This window comes from Camelina sativa, chromosome 2, assembly GCF_030686135.1.
Source record: "Camelina sativa cultivar CO46 ecotype springtype chromosome 2, ASM3068613v1".
Lineage (NCBI taxonomy): Eukaryota > Viridiplantae > Streptophyta > Magnoliopsida > Brassicales > Brassicaceae > Camelina > Camelina sativa.
This window is the reverse complement of record NC_141881.1, coordinates 4020298-4036282: the sequence shown is the minus strand read 5'-3', so window position 1 is coordinate 4036282 and position 15985 is coordinate 4020298. Positions and strand designations below refer to the sequence as shown.

Genomic DNA, 15985 nt, shown 5'->3' with positions numbered 1-15985 from the left:
TCTATTGGTCAATTTATGTCTTGTTTCAGTGAATATAGATATCAACGAAAAGAAAATTGCTATTCAAAAATGGTGTCGTTTAAGCGGTGCAATAAAGCCAATAGTAACCTTCTTGATTTTACAACAATGATCAAGCCTCAAAGTTTGTATTGGGCCTATTGTTACTGGACCTTTAGCATATCATATCTTCTGTAACTAAAACTATAGGGTTTTTACTGTATATATAAGCTTTGCTCTTGTTGTTGTTCTTGATACATTCATAGCGAAAACCTAATAACGTGTGTTGCACTCTTTACAACTTAACCCTAAACGGAGGCAGATTGATTACTCGATATAGCACGAAGAACTTGAGATAACTTAAATGGATAATGATCTCATGAGCTTGTCGGGGTTGAAAACATCTATAAGGACGTAATTAAGTTCTCTCTCTCTATTGATCTTTTCCAGTTTTTTTTCTTTTTTACTTTCTCAATCTTTTGTATTCGTGAATTTGTAAAATTGTATCAGTTTTTTTTTTAAACTTAACTAATTTCAGGGTGAAATCCATAATTTTAGGTTACTTGAGGAGGCACGTGGAGAGAGAGTAGTATGTGATAGCAGAGGGGAAGATAGGATAAGCTTATTACCTGAACCCTTGTTATCTCATATACTTAGCTTTCTTACAACTGAGGAAGCTGTTTGGACAAGTGTTTTGTCCTCTAGGTGGAGAAATCCCTGGAAATGGGTTCCGGTTTTAGATGTAGACAGCTTTGATTTCCCAAATCACGAAGCATGTGTGGATTTCATCAACAAGTTTCTGAGTTTCCAGAGCGAATTCTACTTGCGTGAATTCAAGCTAGTCACTGAATGTGTCTCTATTTACGAGCCCTGTCTCGTTAGAGTGCTGAAGCGCAAGATCCAACACTTCCAAGTTGATAATCAGTTCGCACTTCAGAGCATGAAGATTCCATTAAACCAATCTGTTTGTGAGAATTTGGTATGCTTAAAGCTCTATTCTACAAGGCTGACTGAGTTTGAGTCTCTTTCCTTACCCTGTCTCAAGATCATGTACTTGAAAGATGTTAAATTGCCTAGGAATGTAGTTGTTGAGATTGATACTCCGAGGCTTAAGTATCTGACTCTCATAGATTACAACTTCAAAAGATTCTTCAAGATTATCAGTATGAGTGATTCTGTCAAGGTTGACATTGATATCGATGTCGACCGCCGCGACATAGCGGGTTATATATTATCAGAAATAAATGTTATCTACAATCTTCTTAGCAATTTTACGGCCGTTAAAGTTATGACCATCTCACGGAAGACTCTTCAGGTACGTAGAACAAAGCTGATGATAATAAACTCTAAACTTTTCCATTACTTCAAATGTTTTTATATAACTTCCAATGTTGTATGACTTCTTCTCTTTGGTCGCAGTTGATCTATTATCTCCAAGACGACATTAAACCACTACCCAAATTTCGTGACTTGATCCGTCTGCCCGAATCTTAAACACTTGACCTTGGTATTGACTTGCTTTAGTTTACACTTTACAAGTTCTTACCTAACAACGGTTTTCTTTTTTTGTCATCTGCTCATTTTTCTTGATTGGTGTTTGTAGGAATTAGTTAAAGATGATTTAAGAAGGGAAACCAAGCTTTCGACTGTGCTGTCTTTTTGTTTGGTATCGTCCCTTGAGTCTGTTGAAATGGAAAGCCCAATAACGGAGAAAGAAACAGAGAAGAAACTGGTTAGATACTTTCTAGACAATGCGACATCACTCAAGAAGCTCGTTCTACGTTTGAATCTGTCTCAGGGAGAGAAACACAAGTCTGATGATCACTTTAAATCACTCTTTGACTCTCCAAGACGCTCTAGTTTGTGTAAATTCGAAGTTATTACTACAGTGGCTGAGGCTGCAAATGTCTATACTATCCAGGGACATCCTTTGATGATACCCAGTGCCTCAAGATTTTTTGGTCCCTGGGTAAATTTGTTTTTTTGAATAAAAGACCAAATTTTTTTTTTGAACCTCTGTTATATGTTAAAATAAATCTGGGTTTCATTTTGATAATATATAAACACTTGATAAGAATATAAAATTTTATTTTCGTCTACGTTGGAGTTGAGATAATTATGAAAGATAATGAGTCTTTTTAGTTATTGACTCGTCGTAAACATAAATCGTTAAAATATATTTTAATGAACTATTTTTGTGTTACAAATTTTGTTTTTGCCTCTTTTATTTTACATTATTTTTTTGTGTCCCTTTATCTTGCATTATTTCTTTTTGTGCCCCTTTATCTTGAACTCAGGACAGTCACCCCTTGTCCTCCTATCTAAGCCGGCACTGATGATACCATACGTTCTAGGGCATCATATCCAATGGTAAATATGTTAGCAAATTTCTAAACAATATTTTAACTATAAAAAGTACAACTTTTTCAGTTGAAAACTTTTGTAAGATTAAGTAAAATTTGTCCCTCAAATGGTAAAGTTCTAACTAAGTTTCTAAGCCAATTTTTGTTTTTGTTTAACAAGAAACAACCAAACAAACCAAAATCATTTTCTATCTAGCTCTCAAACATCCTCTCATTGCACAACAATCACAAATCAGAGCCATTGTAATGTTAAAACATCATGCTAAAGCTGGGAGACAGCAGCAGCGTGATAAGCTTACTGTTCCATCACAAGTTGGGCAGACTTTTTAAAGGCAATGGTGCACTAAGGTTGATGGAGGAGGGGAAGATAAACCAAGTCACTCGATAGTCAACTGTGGCATTTGCAACAGAATCAACTGTTGGTTTCTCTCCACTACAAAAAGACAGAAAGGAGAAATCTGTAAGTTACAATATGTCAATATCACTTGGATAACTTAAGCATTAACATCCATCATTTTAGAAATAAATACTCAAGGAGACTCATCAAAATAACGGTGGACTGATTATAATTTGGTTTAACAAGAGACAGTCCCATCTTCTCAAATTGTAATCTTTGATATGGTAATGAAAATTCCATGTTCCTTTGCACATGGTGCACCGTATAAGGTTCACAGATCCATCAAAGTCCATAATGAAAGCTCAACAAACACAACTTATCTCCAGAAGAGAGCTGCCATTGTTGAAAACTCCCAACTGCAACAAAATCACAACACAGCTAGTCAGTACCACCTAAATCACAACACTGATTGCGTCATGAAACACATATTAACTTTGAGGATGAGCTTATAAGATACAGTAGTATCTAACTACCTTGAAGCAGAGAAAGAACCAAATCATTGAGACTAAAACAAATATTATAAGATCCAATCATTGTTCACACACATTTCTCTGATTTCAAAGCTATAAATCTATGAATCTCACTATACATAGTACTAGTCAATTCGTGGGTACTCAAATCATCATTCTCCAAATTGAAAAGCTAATCAAGCTCACCGGATCCAAAAAAACAGAAGAAACCCATTGTCTCCATTGCTCCAAATAAGAACTTCATAAAATAAAAGTAGATGATATATTGAAAAATGAATAAAAACGTAGTGCAGAATCGAAGTGTATGAATCGCAAAAACAGTAGATTGTAGAAATCCTAACAAGACTTGTAAAGTATAAAATCGTTATCTCTCTCTTTCAGTAGCTCTTGCTCTCTGGTTCGTGAGTGTCTAAGGCTGCATAGGGTGAGAAAATAGGAAGGGGTTTATATATGGAAACCCCTTTGACCTAGCCGCCCAGCTCTGTCCGAAGGTCTACACGAGGCTAGGGTCGGGTACCTCCTCGGGTTAGGCTTCGGGTTGTTCTTCTTGCACTCAGATCCTCTTGATCGGGTTAAGATTCAGATTATTCTTCTTGCACAATCACACCATCGGGTACATGCTCGGTTTTCACCTCATTCTGAACAATTAGAGAATTTGACGACGACGACGACGACAACAACAACAACAACAACAACAAACGAATCCATTAGAGAATTTGACGTGATAGGTTGCTAGACATCAAAACAATCATACATTTTTTCCAAAAGTAACGCATCAGTTTAGTCTTAGAATCATATATGTAAACTCACTTAACTAACCCATATAAAATATAATAAAAGTAAATTAATCAATCATGAAACAATGTGTGACCTGAAACTGAGCTGATTCTCACTTGTCTTAGGTCCTGCCGGGGTGATTCCAACTTTTTTCTCGTCTTCTTCTTCTCGGAGTTTCTCGGATTTAAATCTCTCTAGCCCCTTTTGCAAATTAAAATTGAACATCTTAGTTGTACGGGATTCGAACCCTGGGCGCACGCATGCACATGGAGCTCGCAACGACTGAGCTACTGTGTTTTTCATTAAACACTTACTGGTTTAATTATATTTAACCTAAAACAGCCGAAAACAACCTTCATTAAAGGTAATATTATATTTTTATCATTGAGGGGTTTTGAGAAATTGTTTTGATGAAAAGGGGATATGAGATTTTAGTCCGAGTTTCTGTGTTGTATCTACATCTATTGGTCCATTTATGTCTTGTTTCAGTAAACATAGATATCAACAAAAAAAAAAATGCTACTCAAAAAACGGTGTGATATAAGCGGTGCAATTAAGCCAATTATAACCTTCTTGATTTTACAACAATGATCAAAACCTGAAAGTTTGTATTGGGCCTATTCTTAGTGGACCTTAAGCATATCGTATCTTCTGTAACTAAAACTATAGGGTTTTTATATGTAAGCTTTGCTCTTGTTGTTGTTCTTGAGACATCGTCATAGCGAAAACCTAATAACTTGTGTCGCACTCTTAAAAACTTAACCCTAAAGGGAGGCAGATTGATTACTCTATATAACACGAAGAACTTGAGATAAGTTAAATGGATAATGATCTGATGAGATTGTCGGATTCGATGAGGACGTAATTAAGTTCTCTCTCTATTGATCTTTTCCAGTTTTAAACTTTCTCAATCTTGTGCATAATTTTGTAATAATTGTATCAGTTTTTTTATTAAATAATTTCAGGGTGAAATCCACACTTAGGTTACTTCATCTTCAAGAGTCACATGGAGAGAGAGTAGTATGTGATAGCAGAGGGGAAGATAGGATAAGCTTATTGCCTGAACCCTTGTTATGTCATATACTTAGCTTTCTTACAACTGAGGAAGCTGTTTGGACAAGTGTTTTGTCCTCTAGGTGGAGAAATCCCTGGAAATGGGTTCCGGTTTTAGACGTTGACAGCTTTGATTTCCCAAATCACGAAGCATGTGTGGATTTCATCAACAAGTTTCTGAGTTTCCAGAGCGAATTCTACTTGCGTGAATTCAAGCTAGTCACTGAATGTGTCTCTATTTACGAGCCCTGTCTCGTTAGAGTGCTGAAGCGCAAGATCCAACACTTCCAAGTTGATAATCAGTTCGCACTTCAGAGCATGAAGATTCCATTAAACCAATCTGTTTGTGAGAATTTGGTATGCTTAAAGCTCTATTTTACAAGGCTGACTGAGTTTGAGTCTCTTTCCTTACCCTGTCTCAAGATCATGTACTTGAAAGGTGTTAAATTGCCTAGGAATGTAGTTGTTGAGATTGATACTCCGAGGCTTGAGTATTTGACTCTCATAGATTACAACTTCAAAAGATTCTTCAAGATTATCAGTATGAGTGATTCTGTCAAGGTTGATATCGATGTCGACCGCCGCGACCTAGTGGATTACATATTATCGGAAATAAATCTTATCTATAAACTTCTTAGCAATTTTACAGCCGTTAAAGGTATGACCATCTCACGGAAGACTCTTCAGGTACGTAGAACAAAGCTGATGATAATAAACTCTAAACTTTTCCATTACTTCAAATGTTTTTATATAACTTCCAATGTTGTATGACTTCTTCTCTTTTGTCACAGTTGATCTATTTTTTCCGAAACGACATTAACCCACTACCCAAATTTCGTGACTTGATCCGTCTGCGTGCTTCAATGTTCTTAGACACCTCTATGGTATTATTGCCAATCGTTCTTGAGAGCTGCCCCAATCTTAAACATTTGACCTTGGTAATGACTTGCTTTAGTTTACACTTTACAAGTTCTTACCTAACAAAGGTGTTTGCAGGAAGTTAAAGATGATTCTAGATGGGAAACCAAGCTTTCGACTGTGCTGTCTTTTTGTTTGGTATCGTCCCTTGAGTCTGTTGAAATGGAAAGCCCGATCACGGAGAAAGAAACAGAGAAGAAACTGGTCAGATACTTTCTCGACAACGCGACCTCACTCAAGAAGCTCGTTCTACGTTTGAATCTGTCTTGCGGAGAGAAACAAGAGCCTGATGATCACTTGAAATCACTCTTTGACTCTCCAAGACGCTCTAGTTTGTGTAAATTTGAAGTTACAGTGGTTCAGACTGCAAAAGTATGAATAAAACCTTTGCCGGTCCAGCTATAAGCATACATTTTTCGAGATGGACCTAATTAGCAACTATGCTTTGTGTGCAAATGGTTGTACACTTAACAAAGTTAGTGGGATAAAGCATTCCTCTAAATTTTACCATTTAGGTTGAGAAATGTGGAATAGTATTACAACCATAGTTGTCACACTAACATTTCAGTTTCTAAATGCAATAAACAAATCTATAACCCCCAAACAGATTTGGTTATCTTGGAATGAATCTGCACAAGATAGATGGTTACTCTTCATCATTCTTTTGCAACATAGGATCTGCTTCAGATGCATAATCATGCCTGCCAACAACACATATATCAATGTCAAAACAGAGACAAATATCTATAGCGAAGTTTGAAACCATGATTTTATTACTAAACTATGTTCATTAAAAGAAAGAGGGTGTTCTTTTTCCATTGCCATTTGGCAATCAAAGCAAAAGCACTTCAACGAGTAAGTTACAAGTAAGTTGGTATATTTTACGATCTGTAGATCTTACTTTATTTTACGAGTAAGTTGGTATATGCCTGTAGCCGCCATACCAAGACTAACACTAAAGAGATTCCAGTTTTTCTGTAAACATAAGTTACAACAAAATCATAATAATAAACCAGTAATCCCAGTAGCCAATGACATGAACATGAGTTGCAGTAAACATACCGGAGTGATTACAGTACTGTAACGTGACCAAATAAGTCCAGTTCCTGTGATCACTGATAACAATAGATATAGCAAACAAAAAATACTGTAAAAAGACTGAGACATGGCGACACAATGAAAACGATATGAAGCATTTATATTAGGAGATTTGTCAAGAGTATCAATACCAATTTGTTGAGGGTATGAAAGTGTCTCTGGAGGTTTCTGAAAATCTGCAATGTTGGCAATGCTTATACCCCATTTGAACGTCGGCGCCCAAAAATGAACTGAAGAAATACAAAATTGACTTTACAAGTCAGGTTCTGTATGAAGCTTGCTCAAGCTACCAATTAAAAATGCACTTATTTAATTAAAGTTTGAATCCACTGGTGTACCAAACCGGTCTAAACCGAACCAATCAAACCAAAACCGATCTGAACCGAGTAAGAAGTTTCTATGCATAAACCATTCGGTTAAGCTTATATTCAATCAAAATTCCTAGAGTCAAAGTTCAGCATGTCATTTGTAGCTATCCATACATTCTCAGATTCAAAAGTTTGAATTGATGCAAATAGATAATCATGGCATAGACTGGGTTACAAGACAAAATCAACTGAGTCAAAACAGAAACTGAAATCGAATTGAGCAACAAAAGATGAAATTAATTCTCTACTGGTATAGTTTGGTCAATAATAAAAAAAATTCGATGATCATCAAGTCTCAAAGAGCCAAAAAAAAACAAATTAGAAGTTGACTCACTTGTTTTAGGTCCAGCAGGATGATTCCATAGAGCTTGAAGCTTCGAAGTTGCCATCTGATTTTTTCTCTGTAAGTTTGCTCAAGTTTCTCTGAAGAAATATTCTCTATGTAACAATGCCAGTCAAACAAATAAACCATTAAAAAAAAAAAAAAAAAACTAGTGATTCGTTCTTATTTTTATCGTGTGTGTGGTTGGCTGCTGTTGAGTACGACGTCGTGTTTGATGATTAATCGTCCCTACAAAATAAATGGGAAACGTGTATTAGGAAACTTGTACTTCTCTAAACCTTGATTTTATTCATCTATAGTTTCTATACAAATCACCCATAAATACAAAATATATATAAACCCTATGTATTACTTGATTATCACTCAAAAGAGAAGATAAGTAAACTGATTGTCATATTTAAAGTAAAGATTAAATCCAAGTGGTCTCGTTTCCTAAACTGAAAATTGTAAAAGTAGACGTAAAAAAGCCAATCGATTTACAAGATTCATTTACTAATATATACTCATGAGTCATGAGGTAGGTCGTATACCAAACAATATATTAAGATTCCAAATTTGCTTGGTTTTCATTTTTGTTGCAACCAATTAATATAAGATTGACAACAAAATCAATCTATTAAGCATCAAATACTTAAATCACTTGTGACGAGAATCACTATCAGAATACACATGAGGTAGATTGTATCTAAGGTATAGTGAAAGAAAGAGAGGGATGAGAAAGCAAAACCATTTTTTTTTTCTTAACAAAAAAAAACCAGCGTCTTCGTATCAGTCCTTTTTGCCTCTTATACAATGGGGTTATATACTATAAGTCTGAATAGTGACTGTGGTCAGTACGGCCAAATCCGTCAGCAATTTGCCTCAAAAATAGGACGGTCAGTAGACCGCTGCGTACCAACTCTATTTGTACACAAAAATGATTTACAGTTGGTCCACAGCGACTTTATTTCTATTATCCTTAGACCGCACTGCTGCGGAATATATTTGATTAATAGTAAAAGCGATCTAGTTCGCTATGAATTTGTCCGCCCTGACCACTACAACCATTGATACTAATATGTTTTGTGTACATTCAAAGCTGCAAATGTAAATTTGTATTTCTACTTAAATTCTTTTGCTCCATTTTACTATAAAAGATCTGTTTATGTGGTATTTCAAGAATGTTTATTGCGAAATAGAAAATAAACTTACTGATGTGACTAATGTCAGATAATCATGATGATTATGACGAGTTGACGACTAATAAAAAGAGCAGGCAAATGTTGTCCTGTCCACCGTAAATCCTTCGTTCTTAAGTTTTTGACCTTTCTTCTCTGTTTAACTGAAGTAATTTCTCGGGTAAACCAAAAATATACAAAATAATTTTCCAAATTTAAAGAATGATTAGTGTAATTGCCTAAATTTTTAGTTATGTATGCAAAGTGCTGTTTTCGCTCAATATGTATTTCTAAAATCTAAATAATACTTCCTCCGTTTCATAATATAGGATGTTTAGAGAAATATTTTTGTTTCATAATATAGGATGTTTTCAACTTTTTATGCAACTTTTAGATTAAATTTATATTTTATATTATGCAGACTTGTTTGTGATTGGTTAAACTTTTTAAAAGTAACTATTTCTTAATATACGTGTTTTCACTAAAACATCCTATATTTTGAAACGGAGGGAGTATATTTTTTATATACATTAAAAAGAACTCTAAAACTATTAACAATGTTTTCTTGGAACTTGTTGAAAACTTGAAATTACATTTTCCTTCCCAGTATAGTGTGGACCTTTCGGCTTTCGCCTTCTTCCTCCTCTTCCTCCTCCCTTTAAGTATACGAAACTGATCTTAGCCAGAATTGATTTGTTGTCTTCGTTTAGCTTTGTTGATTTTCCTGTTTCAGGTGCTTGTATAGAGCTGCTTCCCACTTTGTTCTTATCATACTATATATGTTAGTTTGCCTTATAAACCATGTTTCATTTCTATGTTGCTATGAAGTAGGTACTTTAACTCTTTATATATTATGTTTCAGAAAAGATTCTGTGACATGGAGAGGAACGAGAAGAAAAGTCTGGTTACTCAAATCTTCTCTTGGCCCGTCAATTATATTCTCAACAAAGATATCCACAAGGAAGAGATTAGGTCGATACCAGACATGTTTGGGTCCGTTGATGAATACCGTAACTGCTTTGTTCCTCTTCTCCTAGAGGAAACACGTTCAGAGTTGTTCTCCAGCTTGAACTCTTTGTACAAAGCTCCTGTCTTTTACACACGTTCCGTGGAAGCTACGGGGATTAAACCGCCGAGTAGAACATCAAACAAGCTCAACATATCAGTACAGATGAGTATGGCGGCGCAAGGAAACAGTACTAATTACGAGCCAAAACATGGAGACCTCATTGCTCTCACAAAAGCAAAAAGGCCAAAAGGCGTCGATGACTTAAACCCACTGGTTCTTGCATATGTGTTCTCTGTTGAAAATGAGCAACACTTCACCGTTCATTCCTCCAAAACCATATCCATTGATGAGAGGTTTTCGTTTCGTTCCGGTGTGTTTCTGATGAATTTAACCACAAACACACGTATCTGGAAGGCTTTGCATAACGGAGAGGCCAACTTGAGTCTCATCAAAAGTGTCCTTCAGGCAAACACCGCGGTAAGTAACATGTTATGATCTTGCTTTAACGTCTGATATATGTGTATGCTGTGGATTAATTGTGGTTTTGTTCTTGTATATGTTTCAGGATACAGAGCAACCTGTTTCTTCTAGGAATTTTGGTAATGATGTAATGGATATTATGCGTTCAGCCAACTTGAACTCTTCCCAAGAATCTGCAATCTTAGCTTGCCTAGAGACAAGACAAATCCATTACAAGACTAGCGTGAAACTGATTTGGGGGCCACCTGGTACTGGCAAGACAAAGACGGTGGCTACGCTTCTTTTTGCTCTTCTCAACTTAGGTAGCAGAACAGTAGTGTGTGCTCCTACAAACACGGCTGTTGTAGGAGTTGCATCTAGGCTTTTGGCGTTATTTAAGGAAACTTCTTCATCAGAACATTCTACTTACGGGCTCGGGAATATTGTTTTAGTCGGAAACCGAGTTCGAATGGGGATAGACGAGAGGGGCAATGATGATCTCCTCAACGTGTTTCTTGATCATCGCATCAGTAAACTGCGTAAACTGTTTTCGCCATCGACCAGATGGGATTTGGAGTCAGTCACAGATTTTTTTGAGTATACGGAGTCTAATTATAGGAATTATATGTTCCTAATTGAAAGAAGGGAGAAGCGAGAAGGTAAGAGTATTCTTACAACATTTGGTGAGTTCCTAAAGAAAATGTTTCTTGGCTCAAATGAAGGAATGGAGAAGAAAGAAGCTAAAAACAAAGAAAAGATTCTTACATTTGGGGAGTTTGTAAAGCAAAAGTTTGATGGGTTAAGTGAAACAATGGAGAAGGTCCAGAAGGATATGGTGGAGTTGTACACACATCTGCCTAAGTCTTTTATATCATCTAACGATGTGAAGAAAATGCATGCAGCTCGTCAAGCTATTCGCCGAGCCAGATCTTTCTTGCAGGAGAATCAAGAAAGCTTTACATTCGATAGTTTTAACAAACTCATCGGTGTTGATTGCCTTCAGACTCTACGTTTTCTATCAAAACGTTTTGAGACTCTAGGCTTGTTGGTAAACGAGGATGTAAGGAGATTCTGCCTACAAAATGCACACGTCATCTTCTGCACTGCCTCGGGTGCTGCAGAGATGACAGCCGAACGGACAGGATCTGTAGAACTGCTTGTAGTTGACGAGGCGGCTCAACTTAAAGAATGTGAATCAGTTGCTGCGTTGCAACTTGAGGGCTTACGCCATGCTGTTCTCATAGGAGATGAGCTCCAGCTACCAGCAATGGTGCAAAGCGAGGTATTACTCTTTTGTCTTATTGATCTATTATTTGTGTTTTGGGCATTTTAAACGTAGGAATGGCGTTTTGAAAATTGGTTCTTGTATGAGTAGGTATGTCAGAAGGCCAAGTTTGGAAGAAGCTTGTTTGAGAGATTGGTTTTGATTGGCCACAAGAAACATTTGCTTAATATCCAATACCGTATGCATCCATCTATAAGTCGTTTCCCCAACCTAGAGTTCTATGATGGTAAGATCTCTGATGCTGACATTGTTAAAGAGAAGAACTACCAAAAGCGGTTTCTTCAAGGAAACATGTATGGTTCTTTCTCGTTTATCAACGTGGGACTTGGGAAAGAAGAGTTTGGTGATGGACATAGTCCTAAAAACATGGTTGAGGTTTCTGTCATTGCTGAGATCTTATCCAATCTTTTCAAAGGTGATCTATATTGATCTTTGTCGATTTATTTTATATTTTTTTTCATATATACAATTTAAAATTTGCCTAATATTTGAAACAGTGTCAAGTGAGACAAAGATGAAGTTGAGTGTTGGGGTTATTTCACCTTATAAATGTCAAATTAGGGCAATCCAAGAGAGGATCGGTAATAAGTACAGTTCCGTATCAGATAACCTTTTCACTTTGAATGTTCGGTCGGTTGATGGATTTCAAGGAGGAGAAGAAGACGTTATTATCATATCTACCGTTAGAAGCAACGGCAACGGAAACATAGGGTTTCTCTCTAACCGTCAAAGAGCCAACGTAGCACTGACTCGTGCAAGGCATTGTTTATGGGTGATTGGGAACGAGAGAACTCTATTGCGTAGTGGTTCGATTTGGACAAAGCTAGTAAGGGACTCGAAGATACGTGGATGTTTCTATAATGCTGTTGAAGAGAAGAATTTAAGAGATGCCATGAACAATGCTCTTCCAAAGGTCGACATGTCTGATGTGTATTCGAGTTTTCAGTCTCTTTCAATCAGGAGAGAGAGAAGAAATGCCTGGTAGCTCTTTTACTCTCTGGATGGTCTTTTCTTCTTTTTGTGGCTTCGGTACCTATGAATAGTGTTGAACTGAAATTTTGAAACTCTTTCTTGCTAGACAAGTAATTAATGTACTATTATGTCGTAACTATGTAAGATGAATGTTCACATACTAGTAGATGCATTTCAGTTCCCGGGGAAAGCTTTTGAAGTTCATATAGAACCAAAAACGAGTTTACTTTAATTACCAATGCAAAGTCTCAGGGAGATATGCTAATCTGGCAAGGAGCCTAACATTTTACGGAATGCTCTACACATAGTTAGATATTGCATGCAACTGTATGTTATAGAGAAACTTGTTCACCTTCATTGCAACTAAGCAGGATCACTTTTGTCGAATGCACACCGTAGTCTAGTTTGTCACTTCGGTTCCCACGACTAAGACAGCCAGATCAGAAGCGGAGGTTATACAATAACGACGACAGAATTTGGGAGGAAAAAGTCGTAAGCACTCACTACTGAACATACACACAAATGTAGACCTAAACAAACAATGAGAACCTAAATGGTTTACCTATACATACAAAACCCAAACTTCATTGTTCTAACTCTGAAATAATTCTTCAAAGAGTGTACCAAATGAGTTTTTCATAATGACATTAAGAAATTATATTTTACAAGACCAACAAAGGAATCCGTTAATGGCCTCATATTTTTATTACAGCTTCCTCGTCTTTTTTTTCTTAAAATTTATTTTCGTTAAACTTTTTTAAAAGATCCTATACCTTTTTCTTTCCCCTGTTTCTAATTGATTTAAAGTCTTGAGGGCATTCCTCCAGCAACGACCAAAGTTTCTCCGGTGATGTAAGAAGAATCATCTGATGCTAAGAAAGCCGCCGCACCAGCCATGTCTCCGGTTGTTCCCAACCTGTTAAGCAGAGTCTTCTCTTCGATACTTTCCCTCTGAGCAAAATCCACAAGTGTACTATTATTATAATTCCATTGTTTGAGATACAAGCATAATCTCAATCTTAACAGTTTTAATCTTAAAACACTACCACTTCGGAGTTTCCAGTAATGAAAGAAGCAAAGTGTGTGGGAACAAAACCGGGTGCAACCGCGTTCACACGTGTGTCTGGTCCCATCTCAGCAGCAAGTGCCTGAGACGTGATGTTCAAACCAATGCAATAAATCATCATAATCATCATCCAGTCAGGAGATGGAGACGCTAATACATACCTTCACAAGGCCGAGAAGAGCAGTCTTAGTGACCCCATACATAGCCATGGATCCTTGTGGTTGAAATCCAGCAATGGAAGTTATGAAGATAACCGAAGAACCCTTCTCTAGGTGAGGAGCCATGTCCTGGTAAAAATGAACGCAAACAAGGTCAAATCGTATCAAAACTTTTATCTATTTAGCTATGGAAAGACAAAGGTAATACTTTGATAAGTAGGCACATGTGAGAGTAATCAGAGAGAGTTGTGCACGTGCATAGCAGTCTTATTAATGAGTTTAGCCTATAAATACAGAGGAGAGACTGTGGAGAGGGTATCCTGCGTGATCATTTGTGTTGTTAGAGCGTATGGCTCTGTTCTTAGGTGATGAGATTGGAGAACTGTAACTCCAAGCTTATCAATTAGGGTTTGAGATTGTATTGTGGATTGAGAAGAGATAAGAGAGAAGAGTTCTTACCTTCAATCTTATCCTACTTTACTTTGTTTTGCATTATTGTGACTGTTGTGTATAACTAATGAAAACTACAAAAAGGAAAAGCTTTTACCTGAAGGAGAAGTATAGAGGATTTGACATTGATTTCCCATAGCTTGTCGAGAACACCTTCTTTGGTAGACAAGATCGGGTCTGTAGATGGATTGGCAGCAGCGTTACAGACAACGATATCTATCTTCCCATATTTCTGAAACCAAACACCAATCAAAACGTAACTTCAAACACAGAAGACATCATAGTCTCTCTTAAGTAAATCAAAGACACGCAAACAAAGGATTCACAAGTGTGGTAAAGTGAGAAGCTTGAAGCAACAAGACCAATCAACAAGACCAAAACAACATTTTGGTTATGTATAGTTTATGCATGATCAATTTGTTCATAGACTCTGAAACCAAAATCCAATAAAAATGTAACTAAAACACAAAAAGACATTATAACCTTTCTTAATGTAAATCAAAGACGCGCAAACAAAGGATTCACAAGTGTGGTAAAGTGAGAGAGCTTTGAAGCAACAAGACCAATCAACGATGTAAAGCTTGTGCATGATCAATTTGCTCATAGATTAAGTTTACCTGAACAGTCTTTTCGACAAGATTACGGCGATGTTGAGCATTGGAAACATGACAAACGATTCCATAAGCATCAATCCCTTTGGATTTGAGTTTCTCAACCGCCTCGTCAACATTTGCCTGCACATATATATAATCAATATCAACAAAAATTGGCTAAAACAAAGCTACCAGCTTCTAAAAAACACACACAAAATCTGCTTCTCTGATCAGAATCACGGACTTTAACAACTTCAACTCAAAGAACACAGCAGCAACAATCCCAAAAACACTGTCAAAATTCAGATGATTCAGTACACAGTAACATGGAGAAAACTAGATTCTGTAACAGATCAAAACAAAATTTTCAAACAATTCTGGGAAATTGCAAAATCAAAATCCCTAGCAAACAAAAGCAAACTAAATTGAAGTACAAAGTACGAAGATCCGGCACTAAGAACATGGACAAGCTCTTCAAATCAAACAGAGAGATTGTGGGAACCTGTTTGCGGGAAGAGACGACGACGGAAGCGCCTTCGAGACCAAAACGCTCAATGATTCCGAAACCAATCCCTTGCGTCGAAGCCGTCACAATCGCTACTTTACCTTCCAATCTTCTCGGTATCTTCGTTTTATCCATTTTCAATCTTTTCTTGCTTCTTCCAATGATTGTGCTCTCTCTCTCTCTCTCTCTCTCTATCTCTAAAGTGAGCGATGAGTGATGAAGTTTCCGGCGTTTGAAACGTTTAAATTTCGTTTCTTTAAAAGCGTTTAAATGATTGTTTGTTCGTGAGATTGCGTTTGAAACGATTAAATAACAAGCGCGTTTGATTTATGGTGGTAAGAAAATCCATAGTATTTCTATTTCTAAATCCTAACAATAGTGTGACACACAATAAAAATTAAAATAAATCCGACCAAAAAGAAATTAAAATTAAAATAATTTGTTGGAATATATCGTAAAAAAAGAGAGGAAAATGTAATTAGGATGTAAAAAGAAAAAAAAAACGAAAAGGAAAATTCAAGAAAAGAGAAAAAAAAAAAAAAAAAAA

The 15985-nt window shown here is 36.5% G+C and overlaps 4 protein-coding genes and 1 pseudogene across 9 annotated transcripts; 3 read left to right on the top strand and 2 right to left on the bottom strand.

The window, feature by feature from the left end:
- The first annotated feature begins 361 nt into the window (after nt 1-361).
- LOC147948232 (F-box/FBD/LRR-repeat protein At5g18770-like) lies at nt 362-1984 on the top strand (annotated as a pseudogene).
- A 2840-nt stretch (nt 1985-4824) lies between these two features.
- LOC104748233 (F-box/FBD/LRR-repeat protein At5g18770-like) lies at nt 4825-6353 on the top strand. The gene is made up of 4 exons (XM_087465871.1): nt 4825-4865; nt 4970-5744; nt 5849-5995; nt 6054-6353. Exons 1-4 carry the CDS (start codon nt 4825-4827, stop codon nt 6351-6353), a joined length of 1263 nt encoding a protein of 420 aa, XP_087321997.1.
- Nucleotides 6354-6442: 89 nt separating this feature from the next.
- LOC104717291 (mitochondrial pyruvate carrier 3-like) lies at nt 6443-7975 on the bottom strand. Of its 2 annotated transcripts, XM_010434849.3 has the most exons (5): nt 7776-7975; nt 7205-7303; nt 7038-7090; nt 6877-6950; nt 6443-6676 (listed from the first exon to the last, which is right to left on the bottom strand). In XM_010434849.3, exons 1-5 carry the CDS (start codon nt 7828-7830, stop codon nt 6622-6624), a joined length of 336 nt encoding a protein of 111 aa, XP_010433151.1. In that variant the 5' UTR covers nt 7831-7975; the 3' UTR covers nt 6443-6621. The 2 variants fall into 2 exon arrangements, with proteins under 2 accessions (XP_010433151.1, XP_010433143.1); XM_010434841.3 differs by having other exon boundaries at nt 7038-7303; nt 7776-7915.
- Nucleotides 7976-9818: 1843 nt separating this feature from the next.
- On the top strand, nt 9819-12679 carry LOC104748224 (helicase sen1-like). Of its 5 annotated transcripts, none has more exons than XM_087480342.1 (5): nt 9819-10427; nt 10525-11068; nt 11147-11691; nt 11785-12109; nt 12192-12679. In XM_087480342.1, exons 1-5 carry the CDS (start codon nt 9819-9821, stop codon nt 12677-12679), a joined length of 2511 nt encoding a protein of 836 aa, XP_087336468.1. The 5 variants fall into 5 exon arrangements, with proteins under 5 accessions (XP_087336468.1, XP_087336463.1, XP_087336462.1 ...); XM_087480337.1 differs by having other exon boundaries at nt 10516-11074; XM_010469903.2 differs by having other exon boundaries at nt 10113-10137; nt 10201-10427; nt 10516-11691.
- A 606-nt stretch (nt 12680-13285) lies between these two features.
- LOC104717281 (short-chain dehydrogenase/reductase SDRA) lies at nt 13286-15815 on the bottom strand. The gene is made up of 6 exons (XM_010434830.3): nt 15436-15815; nt 14958-15074; nt 14438-14572; nt 13894-14019; nt 13713-13814; nt 13286-13617 (listed from the first exon to the last, which is right to left on the bottom strand). Exons 1-6 carry the CDS (start codon nt 15571-15573, stop codon nt 13468-13470), a joined length of 768 nt encoding a protein of 255 aa, XP_010433132.1. The 5' UTR covers nt 15574-15815; the 3' UTR covers nt 13286-13467.
- Between the last annotated feature and the right edge of the window lie 170 nt (nt 15816-15985).

Coding starts and splice junctions, on each gene's coding strand:
- LOC104748224 (XM_087480336.1), top strand. CDS start 9,819: ATGGAGAGGAACGAGAAGAAAAGTCTGGTTACTCAAATCTTCTCTTGG. Junction 10,428..10,515: donor TCCTTCAGGCAAACACCGCG/GTAAGTAACATG, acceptor TATATGTTTCAG/GATACAGAGCAACCTGTTTC. Junction 12,110..12,191: donor CTTATCCAATCTTTTCAAAG/GTGATCTATATT, acceptor TATTTGAAACAG/TGTCAAGTGAGACAAAGATG.
- LOC104717281 (XM_010434830.3), bottom strand. CDS start 15,573: ATGGATAAAACGAAGATACCGAGAAGATTGGAAGGTAAAGTAGCGATT. Junction 14,020..14,437: donor CCTCTATACTTCTCCTTCAG/GTAAAAGCTTTT, acceptor CATTTTTACCAG/GACATGGCTCCTCACCTAGA. Junction 13,815..13,893: donor CTCTTCTCGGCCTTGTGAAG/GTATGTATTAGC, acceptor ATCACGTCTCAG/GCACTTGCTGCTGAGATGGG.
- LOC104717291 (XM_010434841.3), bottom strand. CDS start 7,830: ATGGCAACTTCGAAGCTTCAAGCTCTATGGAATCATCCTGCTGGACCT. Junction 7,304..7,775: donor TCCTGCTGGACCTAAAACAA/GTGAGTCAACTT, acceptor GTATTTCTTCAG/TTCATTTTTGGGCGCCGACG. Junction 6,677..6,876: donor CAACTTACTCGTAAAATAAA/GTAAGATCTACA, acceptor TGTTGTTGGCAG/GCATGATTATGCATCTGAAG.
- LOC104748233 (XM_087465871.1), top strand. CDS start 4,825: ATGGATAATGATCTGATGAGATTGTCGGATTCGATGAGGAC. Junction 5,745..5,848: donor TCTCACGGAAGACTCTTCAG/GTACGTAGAACA, acceptor CTTTTGTCACAG/TTGATCTATTTTTTCCGAAA. Junction 5,996..6,053: donor ATCTTAAACATTTGACCTTG/GTAATGACTTGC, acceptor AGGTGTTTGCAG/GAAGTTAAAGATGATTCTAG.